Here is a 23628-nt window from a genome sequence, read left to right as displayed (position 1 = left end):
CTAGGTCACTCTATAATCAGTGGAGACAGGCCATCCCAAGATAGGTGAGATGAATGGTGACTCATCTCCGAGATACTGCTATTATCTAGACTACACTATGCCAATTTAGAGCAGTTGTCTCCCTTTAGAACTTTAAAGCTAGGTGAGATGACCCAAATGGTAGATTACGCTGGGAAAAGTTATCACGCTGGGAAAAGGGAAACCACCTAAACAGAGCCTTCATTGTACGCTTAAGCTAATCTGTGGGTTCAGGCACAGAGTGCAGCCTCAGATTGCTCATACACCAGGTCTTGCCTTTCCTGCATGCCCATGTAACCCACAGGGTAGCGTGGCTCCCTACCTGGAGCAAAGGAGAGGCTGGTTCCCACAAGTGGCTCCCCAGTAGAGGAGGAACCATGGCTGCTGGCTGGGAGGGAGCTAAGAGCTGAGGAGACACTAAAGCTCATGGCAGAGCAAGAAGTTCCTCGCCCCTGCTCCTTTCCTGCCGTTTCACCTTCCCTCCCCGTGCTTACAGCCGAGCTGTTTTCTCTCTGCAGGCAGCAGGAGCCTTGGTTTCTGCACAGTCATGTGCAAGTCATGGGTTCTGGCAAAGTCATGGGTTAGTGGCTGCCAAATGCTTTTATATGAGTGGTCTCCCCTCCTTCTGCTCCATCATCAGCCCAGTCATGCAAACATGGGTCTCCCCAACAGCCTCCTTCCCCCCACCTGCTCAGGACAGTGTCTTGGGCGCCACTTCTGTAGGGCCAGCAGCTGGGATCCCTCTTCAACTGCAGCCCTTATCTGTCTCCTCCATTTTCCACTAGCTCCCACATTAAGTGTTTGGTGTCAGGAACAGGAAGATCCCAAATGACTGTGTCGTCATAACCCAAAACTCATCCCAGTTGCTAGCAAGTGAATCCAGGCAACCACTGCATCCGAAGCACTGGAAAGCCACAAGAAGGCAAAGCAGGGGGTTGAAGGCTCTTCTGTATTTCATTCATACGGAGTGTCTCCTCCTGAAACACCAAAGGCAGGGGTCTGCTCAGGAGCAGCAGGCTCTGTGAGCCTGAATGGAAATTGGATTTACCTTTATAACTACAAGTTCTGCAGAGCCATACATGTGGGTTTTTTCTCTCTTTGACTCTAATATTAATGCATATATTATTGTTGCTGGATACATTAGGAATTCTTTTCTCCTGAGGGTCCCTACTCTACACCTTTCAAACCTTACTGTTACTGTGAAAATTCCCCTCTCTTCTACTTGTCTTTGCAGAACAGCAGCAGAACCATCTTCCCTCATGCCACTACATGCAGCTTTACACAGGACAGGTTTTTTATAAGTGAGAATTTTGCAGAAATGCAGAATATTTTCTCCATCTGCCCCCATGATCACCAGACTCGGTGCTTCTCAGGCATCAGAGCTGGCTGGCTGCTATGGAGAAAACATAAACTTCACACTCACGCGTGGCGAGGGGAAATCTACAGAGCGGTCACTGAAAAATAACCGTCCTGCATCTAGAGAGGACCAAATGGGTTTTGGTAGGTTGAAAGGAGGGACAAGATTGGGCAGGCACTCACAAAACAAACAAACATGGATACATACACCCTTGTTCTTGCAGCCAGACGATCCTGATGCTTTGAGAGAGCGAATAATGTTTTTTCTCACTTTCTTTTCTTGGTACACACTACCACTAGGGGACGTTTTGTCATCGCGTATCGCTCGCTACACAATTTTCCTTTTCCTTACAGTGGGTCATGCTTTCTTTTCAATCTTGGTGCACATCTAGATCATGGAGCGGATGTCTGAATTTCACAGGGCTTGTGGATGACCCAGGCTGACTGGAGCTGGGAAGGAGAGAAGTATTTATTTCCCCCGTTTCTCCAAAGGAGCCCATCTATCAATATTCCTTGCAAAGTGAGGCAGCTGGTTATTTCACAGCTTGCTGGAGCAACACGAGAAAACTGAGGGCTGCCTCTCATTTCAGTGTTAAGTGCCAAACACAGACACTGCTAGTGGTTTTGTGAGGATAGAAGCGATATACAGCCACTGCAAATCAAACTGGAATGAACATCACCAGCAGCGATGCATGTTAAGTATTTTCTGAAAGAACAAGAATATCTTTTAGACTACATAATTAGAAATCGATTGGCAAAACTCGCATTTCATTCCTTTTTTCCATTCTCATCTCATTTGTCCGAGGATAACTGACTGGTTTAACCCAAGTCACTACCCACCCACCTACCGATGTGCTTTTTTCCCTTCTCTCCAATGCAGACAGAGCAGCTTGTGACTCTTTGGATTCTTTTTATTGTCACAATTGTTGGAAATGCCATCGTGCTCTTCTCTACCTGGAGGAGGAAGAGGAAATCTCGAATGACCTTCTTTGTTACGCAGTTGGCAATCACAGGTAGCGTACGGGAGGGGAAAGGGCATCTGAGCTGCACAGGAATCACAAAATGACAAATAAGAAAATGCTAGTTGAGTGGTGAAGAATCCACTTGCCACCTAATGTCCAGCTGCAGCTTGACATAAGACAGATGTATGGTTTATCTTAGGGCTCGAATCTAAAAAAATGTTGCTAGATGTAGTAGTGTCTGTGTCGGATGCAGCAGCTGCAACTCATTGATTTCACTGAATCTTATCTTCCAGTCTGAACTTGCACCCACATTTCTCAGAAGTTGTGTCCCCAGCTGTTGTCATGGAACTGTTTAAACTAAATAGTTTAAGATGAATCTCTTGCGTTTTTCGGCTAAACCCCTTTCTATAGTACTTCATAACAGTATTGCTCCATCAATTGCACTTTTGCATGGAAGAGTGAGAATAACTTCATGTTGTCTGGTTTAACCAAGTAAAAGAAATATAAAAATGTAAATGTGGAGAGGAATGCATTTAGCTAATTTTTTTGAATAGGAAAAAGGATGCCGAACCAGGAACTTTATAGTTTTTAAACAAAAGGAAAAATGTACAGAAACCTGGTTTGTAAAATGTCAATGTCAGCAACTAGGAAAAGAAAGAGGAGCATAAGCAGCACATTGTTTCTCTGTGGCCCTGAATGGATGAAATTTCTGGGGTTTTAAGTTTCCCAAGGGAAAATATGTGCTGTTTCTATAACAGTATCCTGCTACTAATCCCTGCTTACAAGACAGCTGTGTTGTATTGTTTGCCTATATAGGATATGTTTATATGCTTTCTGTTGCTTTTTTTTGGTAAAATATGGTAGGAATTACAGCACTTTTCCACTAAAGACCTATTTAATATGTGATTTCCCAGCAGTACCTCATCCCCTTTGATATCTGTTGTAACTCTGTTTAAACTGGAAAAGCAAAGGACTACGCTTCCCAATTTTCAACATGCATTCTTTGCAAGTAAATGAACTCCTGCTCATGGTCTCAACCATGTCTGCCCAGGAGCTTCTCACATTTGAAGAGCTGTTCTCAGTTGAAACAGTTAGACCAAGGTGTGTAAAGTGATGCAACGGGACTGGCCTCTAATTAACTACAGGTGATGTAAGAATTATTGCAAGGTGAGGAGGTGAAGAGTTGCAGTGACTCCTCTTCTGAAGTGCTGAGTGCTGGTTTTCCTTTTCGCCTGCAAGTCATCTGTAATAAACGGTTTCTCTTCTTATCTTGGTCATGACTTTCATGTCACTTCCTCCGTGTACCAGCGGTATTTTCCATCAGGTAAGGCGTGTTGCTACAGCCTCACAGCACAGTTTGGAAGCATCAGTCACAGATCAAGCATTACAGTGTCCACGGAAGTTCCAAAATAGCCAGTCTCTGCTCAAAGAACTCCCAATCCCAGATGAATATACAGAAGATTTTAAAAGATAGGCAACCAAGCAGTAGTATGGGCAAAGAGCACAAGAGCAACTGAAGCCCCAGATGGACACTGTCCATTTTCTACCTACCGTCATCAATGAGCAGAGTACTGGGACAACCGTCATGAGAAGGGCTTTGGAAGAGAGGAGGGTGGAAAATGACCCTATGTGTCCATTTGGCACAGAGGGCACAAGGGCTGGGCTTGCTGCCAGAGCAAAGGCACAGGTAATACATACACCAGCATGGTAATAGAAGATGCGTTCTAATGGGAAGAGGTCAACTAAATAGCAAAAGGGCTTGTCCTAGTAAGAAAACAAATGTACTTACTGCAACAGAGAAGGAACCAGCATAAGGACACAGGTGCCCAGGTCACAGGAATAAAGCAAGAAACAGACAGAAATGTCTGGACCAGGATAACCCAGGAGAATGCTGGTCCACGTGAGGTGTACTAGGAGGAGGCTACTGCTGTTGCTGGGCTGGGTAAGGGCCTGGGAATTTTTGTGGGAATTTTGCAGTTCTGGACCCATAGGAAAGGCTGACTTTTTGGATTAGAAAGGAGGTGGATAGAGAGCTATTCACTAGGGGTTCAAATATCATCTACATAAAGGGAAGGAAAGGCATTGCAAGTGAGTTTTGAGGGAGCTGGAATTATCAGTGGCAAATACAACAAAGCAAATATCCCATTAGACGTGGGCTGCAAATAGTGCTGTACAGCTGGCATTAAAATATCAACTGAGGTCCAAATGTTCCACTTGCTGATTCTTCTGACCTCCCTTCCCTAAAATTATCCCTGAATTTTAAAATTAGAGCTTCAAAGTGTCTAAGTTCAACAGCCTGTCCCGTTTCATATTGCAAAAATTCCCATAGAAAACTCACATCTGCAATATTAAAAGCAGTAACACCAGCTTGAACAGCAAAGCTCCTTTCAAGTAGTGTTGACTTCTTTTTTGTAATGCAGAAGTCAGAACTCTAATTTATCTTCCCGCATCAAGAGTTCCTGTCAGTATTTTGGCACAAAGAAATGACTTAATTCCTGAAATGGAGCCATTTCACATTCTTATCTTCAAAAATATTAATAAGAACAAAGCAAGCTGGCAACAGTCATCATTCTTTCACAACAAGTTATGAGATAGAAGCAGCACATTATGGAAACACTGGCTTGTCACATTGCTTTGACATGCCAGGCATATTTAAATCCTACCAACTAAAGCCTAATCTCCTGGCAAACAGTTTCTGCTTAGTCAATATTACTACTTCCATCTATTTTGGGATTCTTAAAATATTTATTATTTCTACCCCAGTAGCAGAGAGAAGAATAATGGATATAGCTTTATCAATGCAGGCATTTCAAAGCCATTTAAAAATTTTTTGTCTATTGATCTGTGGCTCAATAATTGAGTAGTGTCCTCAATTTGCACATCTTCCCACTAATGTAGTACCAAAATGAAATGAAAATATAGCCTTCGTGTTAGAATAAACAAGGTATTCAAAGCAAATTGTGCATAATACATGAATAGGAAATGAGCACTGTTGTTCTCCTTGACTCATTGCCAAGCCAGATGCAGAAGAGAAGTAACTAACTGATTGAAGCTTCTTTCAACACCGCCAGCATTCAGTGGTTCAACCCACTCGGCAAATTCGGAGATAAGACTAGTACTGCTCCCTTACTATGCCGTAATTCAACGTGGTGCTTGAGGCTGCAGGGATCTGTAGGAAAGTGAGTAATCCCTTCAAGTTCGATGTGCTTGAAGATGTTGCTGAAGCCTGGATTCAGAATATTTCATATTAAATATATGCCTATACAATGCCTGTGTCAGCACCACATTTAAGTCTATGTTTAACTCTCAGTTCATGCATAAATCTCTTTGAAATTATCTGGGAATTAAGCACTAGGAAATCAGCTAAGAGTTAACAGCTGAGTTGAACAATAGTCCTAATCACTCAGCATCAGCTAATTTAACAAACAGGAGCATTACCATGTTTGCCTTTTGTTCAGTTTGCTTTTGGGCATATTCCTTTTTTTTTTGGTAGAAATATTTTTCTTAGAAACAAGCTCGTCTGTGAAGATTGAAACTAAAGCGAAGTTTCCTACAGATTTCTGTCTCCAAGGCAATTTAGTATCTCAGAAAGTGTAAGCTCTGAAGATTACCCTGTGAGGAGGGTACTTCTAAACACTTTTTCCCACATAGATTTCTTCTGGGTTTAGCACAAGTTATGCTCATGGCATAGCTACCTCTCCTGGCAGGAAAGCTCTCGCATCTCCCCCTGCCTGATGCCATGATTCCATTTCATATAACTTGCAGAGTCTCAGTGTCTTTAAGACCTTAGCCTCTGACTGAATTCACCGAGTGGTTCAAGAACAAAGAGTGGGGTCTGACAGACAGGCAAGTTCACAGGCACCGTATTAGGCTGGAAATTTTCAAGTGAAATACGGTTGTTTTCAGAAAAGATGGTTTGTCCACACATTTATATCCATTTAGATCACTTTACCCAGCTCTACCAAATGAAGGCCTCTTCATCTCAAAAAGTAAAAGCAGCAGACATTAGCATATATAAAACATGATTATTTGAGTAGCCTTAGACAAGGAATGTAATTTTATTGAACAGTTGGTTCAATAAAAACCATTATTATTTGACCAATTCTAAAACCAATCAAGGAATACATTAAAAATATCTGCTAAAAAGTATTTTACTTCTCACTTTTCTTCATCTAATTTCAATTACTAGTGACAGAGGAACATATTTAAGTTCCTTTTAATGGGTGCATAATTTATGGAGGGTTTTTTCCTCCAAAATTAACATCTGAAAAATTTGAGCTGGAAATGTCATGACCATTAGCTCTGTGAGTTTCTCTTTCTATTCCAACATTTAGCAGAAACCAGAACCTTAAGAACAGTATTAGATTTTTTTCATTATTACGGGGTAGAATTACAAGTAAGCACTTTACTGCATGCCCAATTTTAAGCCTTAGGCTGACGGACTTGGTTGGAAATACATGCTCGCTTAGGTATTGCTGTGACTGTAATAAAGAGAGAAAATAAAAGAATGTCAGCTAAATTCTATGGTAGCTTACATATAAACAAAAAAACCCAAAAGACGACCAGTAGAAGTACTTAGCTACAGTCTATATTGTGATATAAATACCGAATCCTAAGGGATGATTTGAGAATGACATTAAAAAGACAAAGAGGTATTTTTAAAAGTGTCTCTTCATATTGTTGCCACCTTCTTCAGTTGCTGCCAGAAAGCTGGATCACAGGGAGGCTTGGTCCTTAAGCAACTGTGCTCCTTTTATTTCGTGTTCAGTAAAATGCCAATGCACTGAAAACTTGCTAGGAGAGGGTTGTGTGAGCGGCTAGGTGGACTGGAACCCTGCTAAAGCAAGGAGTGTTTCTTTTCTGTGCTGCTTCTGTCCAGAGAGAGTATGACTGTGGGGCTAAAACCAATTAGGCTCCGCCACCGACTTCTGAGATGGCTTTAGTTAAGATGACCGAAGGCAGAGTCTGCCAATGAATCTGCTACTTAGATGCACTAAACACGTGCATCTGACTCCACTACTACAATGGCTAAACATGAACAAACACATTAGAGGTTGTCCTGCCTTTCTCCTTTTTCTTTTTCTGCCTACACCAAAATCACCATGGCACTGGCTGCTTTAGTGGATTGTGCATGTCCTTCATTATTTTTCTTCCTTGTCTCTGTGACTTGAAGGAATGAAGATGACTTGTTACCCCCTGATCTGTACAAAAGCCTAATATAATAACACCATTACTAAAATTAACACGTAGAACAATATTAACAGATAATTGTCTCTGTTCCAGCTTTTCGTCTGGAAAATGGTACTTGTAATATTTCCTCACTTCAGAGAAATCATACATACGAATTCATCAGTTTTACAAGTACCTTAGACATCACAGTGATTATGAGCATTGGAAGTTAATTGCATAGAGCCAATTAGCAGCTAACTCAGCAAGTCACCTTAATGGAGGTGGACTGTTGGCAGCCAAAGAGTCCATAGAGTTCCCAGTTATACTGGAAAACTTACACCTTGCCAGCTGGGTCTTGGCTGGAACTTGCCATCTGATTTACATGATTGCCTACTCAAGACGCAGAAACCTAATGAAGACTGCTGAACTGAAACAGAGTTTATTTCAACAGTTCCCAGAAATCTGTATCTTTTTCCTCTTTCCACACCTCTATTTTCTGCTAATTTGTGGGGGAAAAAATGAAGGCTGAGGAAAGGGGCAGAGGCGCTTGCTTTTTTTGGTTTTCTTTTGTGTGAAGGAAATGGTTCAACATCCTACCTGCAGAAAAAAAGACATGGAAGAAGTTACAATAGTACTGCACAATTCATTGATAAAATTGAAAGAATGATATCTGCATTTCTTGTCCTAAAAGCTCTTGAAACTGTAGTTAATGTATGGTAAGGAAACAGTCTCTGCTAATGGATCATCTGTTTTCTACACTACATGTTCCCATCACTACGGGAAAGGATATGTCAAAATTGGGAAGGGAGTGTGGCATTTGTTGGTATTCCCTCAGGCACAGACGCTGAAATTTACTGGAGTACCTGATTGCAGCTAAATTCCCCAATTTTGGAAGCAGTCTGATTCCCAAGCACCTCGCTGGAAGTCCAACAACTCCGCAAATCACCTGAGTGTACACACGGCTTGGAAAACAGGGGAAGAAATAGATTATATCCACCTTTCCTCTGCAGGCTAGGGAAAGAAACTATAGCATTTAGTATGACTGTTCATTTTGCATTCACAGAATAAATAAGAATCAATTTACCAAGAGCAAAAATGGTCGCTGGAGTAAACACAGCAATATTAACATTACTTATTCAGTGCATCCCATGAAACTATGTCTAGTTCTCTGGACTCAGAGTGAATAAGAAAATTCATTGCGTGGCCGCATTAGTTGCCTGGAGAAGCAGCAATCATTTTCCATCCTGATTCTGCCAAGAAGACTAGTTCAGTAACTGGAAAACAACATGGGACTTACTTTTAAGTTAGGTTTGTATTAGTGTACCCCCCCAAAACCGAGGCGTAATGCAGGATAAGATAAATGTGGTCACTGCCTGCAATATCCTGTGGCAGCACGTGGCAAACCAGATTTGACATCCATTGCCATTTCTGGCAATTTAATACCACACAACAGAAGATCAAATTCTCCTTTGAACTTCAACTCAGATTTGAAGATGAGTCACAGAGCCCTAGATCCTAGTAAGTAATTTGGACACTGACGCTATACAATTCCAGTTTGATAGTATGAATCATGTTTTACTATACTCTTAGATTTCTTATGTGAACAGCCAGGAATGTTTCTGTATGTCTATATATAATCATTCTTATCTGCATATATGGTTAGTCAACCCAAGACTCAATCTTTCCTGAGGAAAATAGAAAATATCCAATACATGCATCCCACTTAAAATGCATTTTCTCCGAAACCAAGCCTGAAGTAGATGGGCTAAAAAGTGGAATATCCTCCGAAGTTAGGCAAGGAAACCAAGAGTGAGCGTTAGCATCAAAACTGAGTGACAGAAAGAAGCTTTATGCAAATGAGGAGACATAGTCTCTTCTGGGGTACCAGGACCTCTATTTCACAGTGTCTGTCATACAGCCAAAGGAAAACGAACATGGAAAATGAAGTAGATTTCATATTTTAGAGGTGAAATCATGAAGCTAGAGGTCTGACATAGAGAACTTGGCATCCTGAAAATACTCCAATCCCCAGAATCACAGAATCTTCATGGTTGGAAAGGACCCTTAAGATCATCGAGTCCAACCAAACAACCTACAATCTCTGCCACTAGAGCATGCCCTGAAGTGCCACATCTAGACGTTTCTTAAACACCTCTAAGGATGGTGACCCAACCACCTCCCTGGGCAGGCTGTTCCAGTGCCTGACCACTCTTTCAGTAAAGTAATTCTTCCTAATATCTAATCTAAACCTCCCCTGACGCAACTTCAGACCATTTCCTCTGGCCCTGTCATTATTTACTTGGGAGAAGAGGCCAACACCCACCTCTCTACAACCTCCTTTCAGGTAGTTGTAGAGGGCAATGAGGTCTCCCCTCAGCCTCCTCTTCTTCAAGCTAAACATGCCCAGCTCCCTCAGCCTCTCCTCATATGACCTGGTCTCCAGACCCCTCACCAGCTTGGTAGCTCTCCTCTGGACACGCTCCAGCACTTCAATGTCCCTCTTGTACAGAGGGGCCCAGAACTGAACACAGTACTCGAGGTGAGGCCTCACCAGTGCCGAGTAGAGAGCCACGATCACTTCCCTGCTCCTGCTGGCCACGCTATTCCTGATACAAGCCAGAATGCTATTGGCCTTCTTGGCCACCTGGGCACACTGCTGGCTCATGTTAAACTGGCCGTCCACCAGCACCCCCAGATCCTTCTCTGCCGGGCAGCTTTCCAGCCACTCTTCCCCAAGCCTATAGCGTTGCTTGGGGTTGTTGTGACCGAAATGCAGGACCCGGCACTTGGCCTTATTAAACCTCATACAGCTGGCCTTGGCCCATAGATCCAGCCCGTCCAGGTCCCTCTGTAGAGCCTTCCTACCCTCAAGCAGGTTGACGCTCTCACCTAGTTTGGTGTCATCTGCAAACTTACCGAGGGTGCACTCAATCCCCTCATCCAGATCATCGATAAAGATATTAAACAAAACTGGCCCCAAAACTGAGCCCTGAGGGACACCACTGGTGACTGGCCACCAGTCAGCCACCCCATTAATCACAACTCTCTGGGCACGGCCATCCAGCCAGTTTTTAACCCAGCGAAGAGTACACTTGTCTATGCCATGATTCGCCAGGTTCTCCAGGAGAATGCTGTGGGGGACGGTGTCAAAGGCCTTACCAAAGTCCAGACAGACGGCTTCCACAGCCTTCCCCACATCCAGAAGGCACCTCACATGGTCATAGAAAGAGATCAGGTTGGTTAAGCACGACCTCCCCTTCCTAAACCCATGCTGGCTGGCCCTGATCCCTTGGCTGCCCTGTAGTTGCCGTGAGAGCTCACTCAAGATGATCCTCTCCATGATCTTTCCTGGTACTGAGGTCAGGCTGACAGGCCTGTAGTTCCCCGGATCCTCCTTACGACCCTTCTTGTAGATGGGCATCACATTTGCCAGTCATCTGGCACCTGCCCTGTTGACCAGGATTGTTGATAAATGATGGAGAGAGGCTTGGTGAGCTCTCCCGCCAGCTCCCTGAGTACTCTTGGGTGAGTCCCATCCGGCCCCATAGACTTATGTACATCTAGGTGCAGAAGCAGATCATTGACTACTTCCTCCTGGATTATGGGTGGGTTGCTCTGCTCTCCATCCTTATCTTCCAGCTCAGGAGGCTGAGCACCCTGGGAATAGCTGGTCTGACTATCGAAGACGGAGGCAAAGAAGGCATTAAGTATCTCAGGCTTCTCCTCGTCATTGGTTGCAACTTTCCCCCCAGCATCCAGTAGGGGATGGAGATTCTCCCTGGCTTTCTTTTTGTTGAGGTATTTATAAAAGCTTTTTTTGTTGTCCTTAATGTTAGTGGCCAAGTTGAGCTCCAGCTGGGCTTTTGCCTTCCTAATTTTCTCTCTATATAACCTAACGAGATCTCTGTACTCCTCCTGAGTTGCCTGTCCCTTCTTCCAAAGGTGGTAAACCCTGCTTTTCTTCCTAAGTCCCATGCAAAGTTCCTTATTCATCCAGACTGGCCTTTTTCCCCGCCTTTTAGAGTTGCGACACTTGGGGACAGCCTGCTCCTGGGCCTTTAAGATTTCCTTCTTGAAGAGCGTCCAGCCTTCCTGGACCCCTTTGCCCTTCAGGACTGTCTCCCAAGGGACTCTCTCAACCAGTGTCCTGAACAAGTCAAAGTCCGCCCTCCGGAAGTCCAAGGTGGAGGTTTTGCTAACCCCCCTCCTCACATCTCTACAAATTGAAAACTTGACCATTTCATGATCACTAAACCCAAGACGACCTCCGACCACCACATCTCCCACTAGTCCTTCTCTGTTTGTGAGCAGTAGGTCTAGCAAGGCACCTCCCCTGGTAGGCTCACCTACCAGTTGTGTCAGGAAGTTATCTTCCATGCACTCGAGGAACCTCCTAGCCTGCCTGCTCTCTGCTGTGTTATATTTCCAGCAGATACCCGGCAGGTTGAAGTCCCCAAACAGAACAAGGGCTGGCGATTGCGAGACTTCAGCCAGCCGCTTATAGAATACTTCATCTGTCTCCTCATCCTGGCCAGGTGGTCTGTAGCATACTCCCAGCACAACATCTCCCTTATTTGCCTTCCCCTTCAACCTTACCCATAAACACTTGACTTTATCATCACTGGAATCTAGCTCTATACAATCAAAACGCTCCCAAATGTACAGAACCACACCCCCGCCTCTCCTTCCTTGCCTATCCTTTCTGAAGAGCTTATAGCCATTCATTGCAGCATTCCAGTCGTGACAGTCATCCCACCACATTTCTGTGATGGCAACTACATCATAGCTGTCCTGCTGCACAATGGCATCCAGCTCATCCCGTTTGTTGCCCATGCTACGTGCGTTCGTGTAGATGCACTTGAGCTGGGCTACCGATTTCACCCCCATCCTTGGCCCTTTATCCCTAGGCTCATTACTAGTGGGTCTGGTTTTATCCCCTTGCCCCTTCAATACTTGTTTAAAGCCCTGTCCGTGAGCCTTGCTAACTCTTGGCCTAATACCCTTTTCCCCTTTTGGGTTAGGGTTTTACCATTCTTAGTGAGCAGGCCCTGTAGATCAAACTATGATCACTGAACCCAAAGCCCTGCTCATGGCACCAGTTTTGGAGCCAGGTGTTGATCCGTCCGATTTTCTTGTTTACCCATTTGTCAGTCCCCAAAGCTGGAAGGGCAGAGGAGAATACAATTTGTGCTCCCAAACCCTTGACAAGCCATCCCAAGGCCCTTAAATCTTTCTTCATTGCCCTCAGACTTCTACTCTCCAGCTCCTCACTGTCTGCCTGTAAGACCAAAAGAGGGTAATAATCTGAGGGTCATATCAGGCCAGGAAGCTTCCTGGCTATATCCTTAACACGGGCCCCAGGCAGGCAACAGACCTCCCTTTGGGAAGGGTCCGGCCTGCATGTGGGACTCTCAGTTCCCCTCAGAATGGACCCCCCTATGGCTATTGCCCTCAATAGGGCAATTCCAGACTGGTACCATAGGAAGAACAGTGAAACTGGGACTCACAACAAACATCCAGTCTAATTACACGACTTGTGAGGTTTAATGTGAAAGAAACTGCTTTTGGTGCAAAATGAATTCTCCTTAAAAAGGTAAAGTTATGCTGCCACAAGACTGGGGCTCTGATGGTGGCCCTGGAGGACTGGCAGTAATTATGTGGCAGCTGTATTGCCTTTGCCTTCTGTGCACGCAGGCAAGAGAACTGGAGTCAAGGAAGAATGCTAGGAAAGACAAAGAAACGGTGATGGAGCTGATCTCAATGCACTAGCCAGAGAGTTCTAGTCTAGAATATGGTACCCCAAAAAGCAGGCTGGTTAGTGCCCCACCAGGGAGCTCTTGTAGAGGCGGGACACTCCAAGGGCGCAGAAATGAGCTGTAGGTTTACTGACAGCTACTTCTCCTGCTTTAGTTTCCAATTCCAAACTGAATTCCAAGTGTTTTTAACCAGTCTGGACCCAAAGTTGTGTACTCTATATTTTGCCTAATGCTCACGTATTTTTAGACACCTTCTTAAGGGGTCACTGGAAAGTCCAGGGCTGTACACAATATTCGTCTTTGCTGTGACTCTATCCGCTGTAGCTCACTGCAGTCAGAAACAGTAGCACTGGCACAAAAGCAAAAAAAGATGAAGTGCTGTATCTGTAACAGTAGAATGCAATGGCCCTCCCATTAGTGGAAATATAAAGATAATGAGCTCTCCAAATTTGCTACTGGAAGCAAGAATGGTCATCCACTTAAAAACCCTGTAATGACTGTTATTTATATAGCCTGCTTTAATCTTACAAATGCAGGAACAAGATGTCCATGATTCATGGTTTGTAATTAATGCAATCCCAACCCACTAGGCAGACATCCTTAAACCAGCGTATTTCAGCCTGCTGCCTCTGAGCAGTGGTCTTCAGATCCCTCACAGGTAGCACAAAACACTCTGCAGCATAGCTTGCTTGAGGTCCCCGCGGGCAAGGGGAACACGCAGAAAAACCCCTCTTCTTTCCTATTTACTCAATGTACAGCATCTAAATACTGTACTAAATTGTGCCGGAAGGGGACGGTTTGCGTATTCATCATCCACAGGACCTTCAGAGTGGGATTTTCGAAGTGCCTAGTGATATAAACTGTATCCCCTCTGCAACTGCGATACAGCAGACACAGTCTCCCAGCTTGCCAATAGCTCCAGTAACAATTTCAGTCTAGGATATGGTGGTGTGGGTTGTTTTCACTCTGCACAGGACCACCTGGGACCCTGAAAATTCAGCAACAAAGATGAAATGCCCTCATTTCATCTGTATCTCAGTCACTCTAACACTCTCAAGCCAGAGAAATCTTTTTTAACTTTTATTTTGTGGAGCCGTAACATATTTTCAGTAGTGGTCTGGATTCCTGTAGAAAGAATTGGAGTCTTTCCTTTTATAACCTTTAGGGACTTAATAGGCTTTAGACCACAAATCCCCCTGCTTCTAAAGCAGAGGAAAACCAGCTGCAGCACACCTATACATATGCAATGCAATACACAATGATTATTCCTTTGTAGTGCACATGCATATTTAAAATCACAAGTAGGTACCAGACTTCTGTTCCTAAGTCACCCACGAGTGGCTTCAAATGCCATCCCTAAAGCCTGGGCCCCTGGTCACTCCCACAATGGAAATCATTATATTAGTGGAACATCTTGTGCCAATCCTATCTTCCAAAATTCACCCCAGATCATACATTTTTGAACTAAGATGGAATTCAGTTGCTCTGTTTGCTTTTCCTGGGTAGTAAGTAATTTCTGAAAGGATTAAAAAATGACGAATGGACCTTCGGTGCCCTGTCTTTATACAAAGGCACCGTCTTCTCATTTCAACAGACACACGCAGCCTAAACTTAATTCCACTTCCCCACCTACAGATTTCTACATAGGAGATCCACATTTACCATTTCTATTATTTTAAAAAGAGCTGTCATTATTTCAGATCTTTGCATACAAATGCTTTCCCTGACTAGACATCCGTGTGACTAAAATGAAAGCCTTTCCTTTCAGACAGTTTTTGCTGGTAGCTTTTTTTCCCCATCTTTCACCTTCAATACAATTTCTCTAACCCTGTGCCAAGACCCGCACTGTGCAGCTAAATTACTGCTCCATCACAGCTCTGCTGATACCAGTAGGGCTGTGTGGACATTATAAAGGTTTGCTTGGCCAACTACAGCACTTTTGAGGGCTGCAAGGCAAAAATGCAATGTAGTCTGGGCACGTATACCAAAGTGACCCTGCAGTATTTGAAAGAAAGGGCAAAAAGAGCAACAAAATTCTAATCTCAGGAACTTTTCTAGTTAGCCTAATAAAATGTGAATTAGGCAAATTTCTTCAGACACCTGCTTTCTCTTGTAGCTAGGCGGTTGAGTACATTGGTGACAACCTGCGTTTGCAGGTCTTTGAGGCAAAGGGATTTTAATCCGTGACCTTCTTCACCTGAGGAAGTTACTGTTATTCGGAGCATTGAACCTTTTGCTTTGTACAGCATCATTGTCAGCGGGGAGGGTGGAGGGAAAATGCTCTGTTAGCTTCTTGCCATGAGTACAGAAGTAGGTCTAAAGAAAGCATAACTGCTCGACATCAGTCCTGGGAAGCAGAATGGGGCATAACTGTCATAGAGATAATTGGATTAAATTTCACGACTGCATTCTTGGACACTGGTATTCATTTTAGGGATTATTCATGCCATCTATTTTAGGCACCTCACTTAGGTATGTAAGCTACGAAGCCACTCTCCCTGTGCTCCATTTATAGCTGATAGAGGAAAACACTCTGAGCTGCCTTTAAGTTTCACTGACTTGTGCAGAAGGATTAAATTCCTAATTTAGATCTCTAAAGTTGACTGTATAAACCCCTCCAGTACTCATACGTCACCAATTATGTCTGGATTACTATTCATCTTTGATAACTAAAAACCTAATCTTCCAAAGTTTCAATCAGACCTCAGAAGGCTCTGACTCAAAAACCACCTGCAAATACAGTTTTACAAAGAAGGTATTTCTCAGTACTTTTTTATTTATATATTTTTTAAGAGCAGCAAGGCATATCAACATGTTACCTGATGGAAAAACGCATGATTATTTCTTTTGTGCTCACCTCTGTTTCTAAACAGCCATCCTGAATTTGCCCAGACTTTTCTAGACTCTGCCCAAAAGACAGTTTATTCCAGTGGGGTCTGGAAAAAAAATATAGCTTAAATGACAAATGTTATTCCAAACTTGCGCAGTATCACTACAGGCGCGTGATTAACCTTAAAGAAGAACCTTTGCAGTGCAGACAACTGCCATGCCCCGTTGTGTTAGCAGAAAGAACAAGCTGAAATTACGGAAGGATGCAAAGTGGATATGGATGCATTTAAGCAGCTCATTCTGTTAATATACACAGACACACCAGAAAAGAAAAAAAAAAGAAAAAAAGAGCTTTGTCAGTGTTAAACCGAGGTGGATAAACTCCATAGCCCAAACTTTGAAATCCAAAAGAAACTTGGAGGTAAGTTATATATTTCTCCACTCCTATTAAGTTAGGCAGGCAGTAACAAGACAGAGAAAAGGGTGAAGACTTGCTTGACAAGAACAAGAACAAGTATAATCAAAACAGGATGGAAATTACACCTGGACAAACCCCCAAACATTTAACTTCCAAGTCAGACTTTTTGTTACTTCTTAAGGAACAGGGATAAGAACACTGAAAAGCAGAAGTGGTTGGTTGATCACGCCGATTTCTTAGGCTGAGAGGTTACTGATAATGCACTGATAAAAGCAATTTTTCTTGCAAGATGTTTGTACTTTCATTGTAAACTAGCAAAAGAGAATGACAGAGAAAATATTACCCAAACATGCCAGAAGGCTGAAGACTAGAAGTGGGGAACAGTGGGTTTTCAGCACAAGGAAACAGTTTGTTTTGAAGCTGTAGGAACCTGAAGAAACATGACAAAAAGAGGAGGAATTTAACTATTTCCTAAAAAAAATAATTGTTTTAATATATTTTCAGCCTGGAGAAGAGAAGCCTTCGGTGAGACATTCTAGCGCCCTTTCAGTACTTAAAGGGGCTTACAGAAAAGGTGGAGAGGGACTCTTTATCAGGCAACATAGTGACAGGACGAGGGGTAATGGTTTTAAAGTGAAAGAGGGTAGATTTGGATTAGATATTAGAAGAAATTCTCTACTCTGAGTGTGGTGAGACACTGGAACAGGTTGCCCAGAGAAGCTGTGGATGCCCCATCCCTGGAAGTGTTCGGGGCCAGGCTGGATGGGGCTTTGAGCAGCCTGGGCTAGTGGGAGGTGTCCCTGCCCATGGCAGGGGGGTTGGAACTAGATGATCTTTAAGGTTCCTGTCAACTCTAACCATTCTATGATTCTAAATCGGTATTTTATGTGTGTGTATAAATATTTTTACGAAGCCACATATGAACTGAAGAAGTGACAGCAAAATCAGATCCGAGCCACTGGATGAGCTAGGACAGCTTTTTATCTGCTGTGTTTTCAGTACAACCTTAACTGTGGAGATAAGTAGCACACCTCTACATTTTAAGATGGTGTTGTTCTATGGAGGGATATTTTCTAGTCTTGAATGGAAGAACTGATTTCTATCCATTTTCACTTTCCAACTCACATTGGCAGGGAGAAAACCAGGAACTGATGCCACGTGTGGCAGGGATGGAGAGCCTTCTTAGAAAAATGGCTTTCCCATGCTACAGAGATAGGGATTGTATAAACACTGGTTTTCTAGCGTGTTATGGGATTGCTGGAGTTATGGTTATATTATGACTAAGTACAGAAAAACAATTTAAGGTATATTAAATATGGTAATTCCCTACTGCTGCTTAGGAAATTGTCTCTCCAGTGATATCTGATAAGCCAACTGAAATACAAGAAATGTCATTTCTGCTCAGTCTTCTTTATTTTAATGAAATACAAAAAATATTTAAAAATCAAGAGAACGTTCTCTCTAAATTAAAGTCTTTTACTCAGGAACTGCAGGGCCATGGACCTTTGCTCATGGAAGTCAGTAGCAGATCCCTGCTAAAAGGGCTGGAGAGCAAAAGTTGCTTTTCCTGTCAGCCCTAGCATGAAATCCAGCATCACCACTTCTGAGGCCAGCTTCGTACATAACCCTGGCAAAGTCAGGGTCATTCAGTGTTTTGTTCATCTCTCTAAAAGGAGGATACCATGTCACCTCTTCCACCTTTCATTTACAGAATCAATTTAAATTTGGGTTCCTGGATTTCCCTGAGAGAAGCACATGAAGGCATAGCAAGCCCAACACATTTTAAATACTGGCTTTGTTAGATGGCACGGTCCATTTGGAGTAAGCCTCACGGTACTGGCTGCATGGGACCCATGAAGACTGTGCTACAGCACTGATTCTGATTCACTTGTCCGATATATACATTTCCAATCTCTGATGATCTTCTCTGATAAGTTTTTACAGCTCTGTGATACCCAAATTCCCTATGAAACAGCAACTAAATTTCTTTGCATCAAAGAGTTATTAGTGGCAAATCTCATTGCTCTAAGTCAGAAACAGTCATGAAATTTTAATGCACAAAAGACAACACAGCGAAAAATACCCCACCCACGTGAAACCTTTGCTTTGCAAAGGTGTCTGATTTAATATTAAGTTTCAACCACATCAGTTGCACATTGACCTGGTTTCTCTCATAATGTTGTGCTGCAAAATCTTAGCTGTCTCATGCACTGAAGCTTCTTAAACAAAGAAATCAGTAGCGAGTCCTGTACCTTTGCAACCTGGCTATAAGTGAAGATTATCTCTTAGTCTCCCTGCATGGGTCAGCTAGCACTTGTGGCTTGGCAAGTTAACTGGAATAGCAGCCCCATCACCACAAACAAGGTTTTCATCAAGTACTTGCCGAGTGCCCAGTTTACTTCCCATGCAGCAGGTAAACTAACAGGTTTTGTTCAAAATATGGCACCTTTTGCACGCTTCAGGTGTTTACCAAAAGCACTTTTTGTCTCTTCCACAGAAAAAACTTGTTCAAACGGAGGTTTTGACTTGCGTGAGCATGCTGCATCTCGGATGACATTGACCTCATTGTAGAGTGGGTGGGACGGAGGTTGTTGGCCATCTGCTGAGGCCTTGGAGCAAATGGGTGGATGATGGAAATCAGCATGAAAGTATTTTGCACTGTGTCTGGCGGGGAGTATGAGTGTATGCTACTTCAAGTATGGATTTTGTGTCAGCGATGACATTAAAACCATGTATTGCACCCTGAAGCTAGCTTACTATAAGTGCATACCGTCTTCAAAAGCATGTAGCACAGAGCAGCCAGTGTGCTTAAATTCTGACTTCGGCTCACTGCCTACTACCTTCTTCTGGGTACGGTGAAAACATAAACTGCACCGTTGAAAATAACTTTTAAGTGCTCTTTCTGGGAGGAACACTCACTCTCCTATCTAGACCGAGGCTGTCAAATTATGAAACATCAACATTTCGAGCTGGCAGTGGAGGATGGGGAAGGAAGCAGTGGAGAGGAGGAAAAGGCGGCAGCACAGTTTACTCATTACGAAAGGGAAAGTATATTTCACTAATACACCAAGAGGGAAAAATAATTTCCCTTTTGAGGGAAATCATATGCCAATAGAGAAATTGTTATTTTGGGTACAGATCTTGAGGTCAGCTGTAAAAATAAATAATATGTTGACAATTTGTTACTGGCTAGATTGGTCTCTGCTGCCTGCGTGAAGGTCTTAGGTATTCCAACATATTCTGCAACCTTTATAACTGCGATTTACAGCAAGATTTCTCAGGCTACAAAACCTGAACCCTGTAGGCAGTATAAAGTTAATGCTTAGTTTACAGCAGAAATTGGCAAGATAGACGAAAGATTGAGAGAACTGCAGCAAACTTTACAGCTAACAAAATCTACACTGAGGGTAAAACGACACTGCAGCCAGGGCAGCTGCCATCATGGGAAGAGTCCCCAGTAAACTATGAGGTTTGGCAATACTCACTGAGCTGCTAAAGCGGCAGCGAGTATCGTGGCTCTCCTCTACCTGGGGAAAGCTGCAGACCACCTGCACAGGGTCTGGTTTTGAGAGAAAGCCCATCCTCAGATGAACTCCCAGTCCTTTAGGTAAAGGAATAAACTCACATGTCTGAACATTACATTCACAGAGATTGCTGAGCAGGGGATGACCTCAGGACAGGGGAAGACATCTGTTTAATACATCCAGAAACCAAAGCAATATGCCACTTCCCCAGTGAACATCAAGGATGTCTTTAAAATAGCCCCATTATTATTTTACCAAGTGGAGCGCTCAGAGCACACGGGCACAGAAAGCCCTCTTACCCTCTGTGGCCTTCACAGCTCTCCCAGAGCCCCAGTTTTGGGGACAAACTCAGGTTAGAAGGTGAGCCAGAGCACCTTCGCAGGACGCGGCATCTCCCAAGGCTCCCACGGTTTGGGAGGAGGACACTCACTGGTACCAAGGAAATGCTTCAGCATGCTCTGAAAAGGATCCTTTTGTATCCAGGAAGAATATAGGCAGCCACCTGCCTGCCATCGCGCTCTCCGGCAAACAACACTCAGAGGGAGAGTCAGAGCCAAATCAAGCCGGTGACTGACAGGAGACCACAAGCTGTCAGCTGGAAAGCAACGGTGCTAACGCCAGCAGAGCACATCTCGATATATTACAACGCATTAGAAGTATTAAAGCCCTTCAGCTTACGTAGTTTAGAAGCTATGAGCACAAAGGGCATTTACCTTTTAATAATGTTTTTATGAGCTGCCTGAGTGGTTTGCAAGCAGTTCAATATCCACTGCTGCATACCATTACTGCTGTATTTTCTAGAAGACTGCTTGGGAAACACAAAAAAGAAAATGACTGTGATCAAAGCGAAATTACAGTACACAATTGCATTTCTATGAACGCTCTGCACAGCTAATACAAATAGACTGGAAAAATTGATTCAATGGGATCCATCAGAAAAACAAAGCAGTACTTCCAAAACCATACCCCTTACATGTACGCTTTTAAATAACCGTGCTTTATGTACGTGGCTTAAAATGTCAACATAAATATGAAAGGATCTGGAAAAGGAAATGGCTTGGAGTTCTTTTATCGGACCTCTTTGTGTGCAGATAATGTCGCAAACAAAATATTTTGCTCTTGCTCAGGACTAATTTGATCATCCTGAAACGTCACAAGCAAATGGACTACTTACTCTTGCAAGACAGTTTTATGCATTTTCAATTGTATTTCCAAATCCTTAAACACTCACTTGTCACTGTATCAAATACATTTTCAAATAAATTCTTTGGCAAGTTAGCATTGTTTTCGGCAAACAATGTTTCCACAACGCATTTTTTTATACTTCGCAGAAAATGTTCATGAAAGATAGTGATGTTATAAATTCATCAGATATATTTCTCCTAGGAGGTTGCCAAAAATAATCACATCCCTTCTTGGTTGATCATTCATTGCTCCAGAAATGGAGAAAGACACTGGGATCTGTATGAAGCTTCTTTTACTTTTTTGATGTGAATTGTAAATAAGTACAAAAGTTCACATTCATTCATTATTTCGGAAGACATTCCAATTTCAGAAGAACTTTGCTAGGATGCTGACTTAGAGGATATGGAAAAGGCGCAAGTAAATTGATTTTAGCTTTTTAATGAGAGTTGCTGTTTATACTTTACACTTATCAGTCTCACTGAATTACCTGCAGGGAAAATCCAAATTTCTGGATATTCATCTCAAAGATACCCAGACATTTTTGGTCAGGAAAAGATGCCAGATATTTTGAAAAGACTAATTTCCTTTATGTTTTTAGCATGCCATGATTTCAGTTTTGGGCTGGGATTGCAACCTTGACACAGCTGCAGGCTGGCTTAGCCCTCGAACCAAAAATCACAGCTCATCCACAGGCTGTTGACACTGGTGCGAAACTTTGACTCCGTTTTAGCAAAGCTCCACGCAGGTCTCAGGGGCTCTGCTTGCCCTTTTACCAGCGTTAGGTTGACCTGTTTGGGACCACAGGGAAGAGGTGTCAGAGAGGTCTGACTTGCCACGTCAACAAATGTCTGAGGCACGAGGTCCATGCTGTGCCACAGCCCATGAACACAGTGTTGTGGGTGGCATAAGCACACCTTTTATTTATATTAGTAGCATGCTTTGGGAAAACAGAGCAGCAGCATCTCTAATTCTGGCTAGTAAAATGTTGGTCCTGTTTGATGTATCTTTTCATAAATTACTCTCTTCAAAGCAAACTGGTTTTTGGACGAGGCAGAGTGCAAGAAAAACAGTTGGTTTTATATTCCTAGCACACTCGGCACACATAGTGTGGTACAGGGAAAAGGGAAGGGCAAGAGGTGAACCCGGGGTTTTCTTTGGGGCCCCAGAGCAAAAGGAGACATTAGGATGGATGATATTTTGATAACCTTTCCTGTGTCCCAGTGGTAGGCCTGAATATGCTTTGTAGATACGCTTGGCAGCCAGCAGACTGAACTATGTATTTTTCACATCGGCAGCAGTTGTCTTTTGCTGTGTCAATTTATGTCAATTTATAGGAAGGCTTAATTTTTGTTTTGACAGCTATAGGATTGTTCTGTGGTCCTGAAGGACTGATTATGGTTTTCCTACCTTCAGCCCGTTTCAGACATTCAAATCCTAATGACAGTTGTGCTATGTTTGTTTTTGTTTTTAATAAAAGGTGCTTGGCAGCCAAGCTGTATAATCCTTTGGGTCCAACATTTCAGCATTAAGGGGGGAAGTGGATTTCTTTCTGAATTGCTCGGGAAATATATTGCCTCTAAATTATACGGATTCCTGTTTGATTCCCCGCTGAAAGTACAGGCAGGATTGTCATCTGACAGAGAGGATGCTTATTTTACAGTTACTGTACGTGAGAGTCTGAGTTCTGTTGATAAATTAAGGTAGGTGTGCAGAGTTTTCTACCTGGCTTCTTCATATGCTGGCAGTAAATGTTGAGAGAGGATTGCATGAGCATGGTGCCGCCAGCAGTATGGCTATAATGACTCTGCTTTACTCAGAATCATCATTTAGGATCTCATTAGCTCCCGTTAAAAGACATGACTTTAAAGTTTTGACATTAGATGTACAAATACATCATTAACACCTTTTAGTCTAACATCTGTACCACAGCATTTCTAGTTGCAATTGAATGGAAATTATGCTGGAAAGATCCTTTGCATGCCCTAAAAAGCACTGAAACAAAAAGCTACATTAAGAAGGCAGTGATTTTTTCTGTTCCCTTCTTGCATATTAAAGCAGTGATATTTATTTATTATCCTGAGTTAGATTGTCTTTGTGCCACCAAAAATAGAACACTTTTTCCCATCTTTCCAAAGGGCTGTAGGACAAAATACCCAGCATTTTCATGCTGTTCTTCCTCACCTGCTGATCTGTACAACTCACATTCACGTGTTTTACAGGTTTTCTATGGAGAATCACTTCCTTTCATTCCATTGCCTAGCTGGTTACCAACTGCTTACAAAGGTTTAACAGGATTTATGGAATTCAGGTCAAAGATATCACATATGGCGCTACAGAGACTTGGCTATTCTAGTAAGACCAAATGCTCAGAGGTCCATTTTGGCCAAATTCAGCCCAATTATAGGACTGAG

At 43.0% G+C, this 23628-nt stretch overlaps 1 protein-coding gene across 1 annotated transcript in view; it reads left to right on the top strand.

Moving 5' to 3' along the window:
- Positions 1-23628, top strand: part of NPSR1 (neuropeptide S receptor 1) — a 78222-nt gene that overhangs the window by 23792 nt on the left and 30802 nt on the right. Inside the window, exon 3 of the mRNA XM_063323936.1 lies at positions 2255-2387. Coding sequence (XP_063180006.1) covers positions 2255-2387 — 133 coding nt within the window. The remainder of the gene's footprint in view (positions 1-2254; positions 2388-23628) is intronic.

Source organism: Chroicocephalus ridibundus, chromosome 2 (assembly GCF_963924245.1).
Source record: "Chroicocephalus ridibundus chromosome 2, bChrRid1.1, whole genome shotgun sequence".
NCBI lineage: Eukaryota > Metazoa > Chordata > Aves > Charadriiformes > Laridae > Chroicocephalus > Chroicocephalus ridibundus.
The sequence above is the reverse complement of the archived record's forward strand: the minus strand, read 5'-3'. Positions and strand labels throughout refer to the sequence as shown.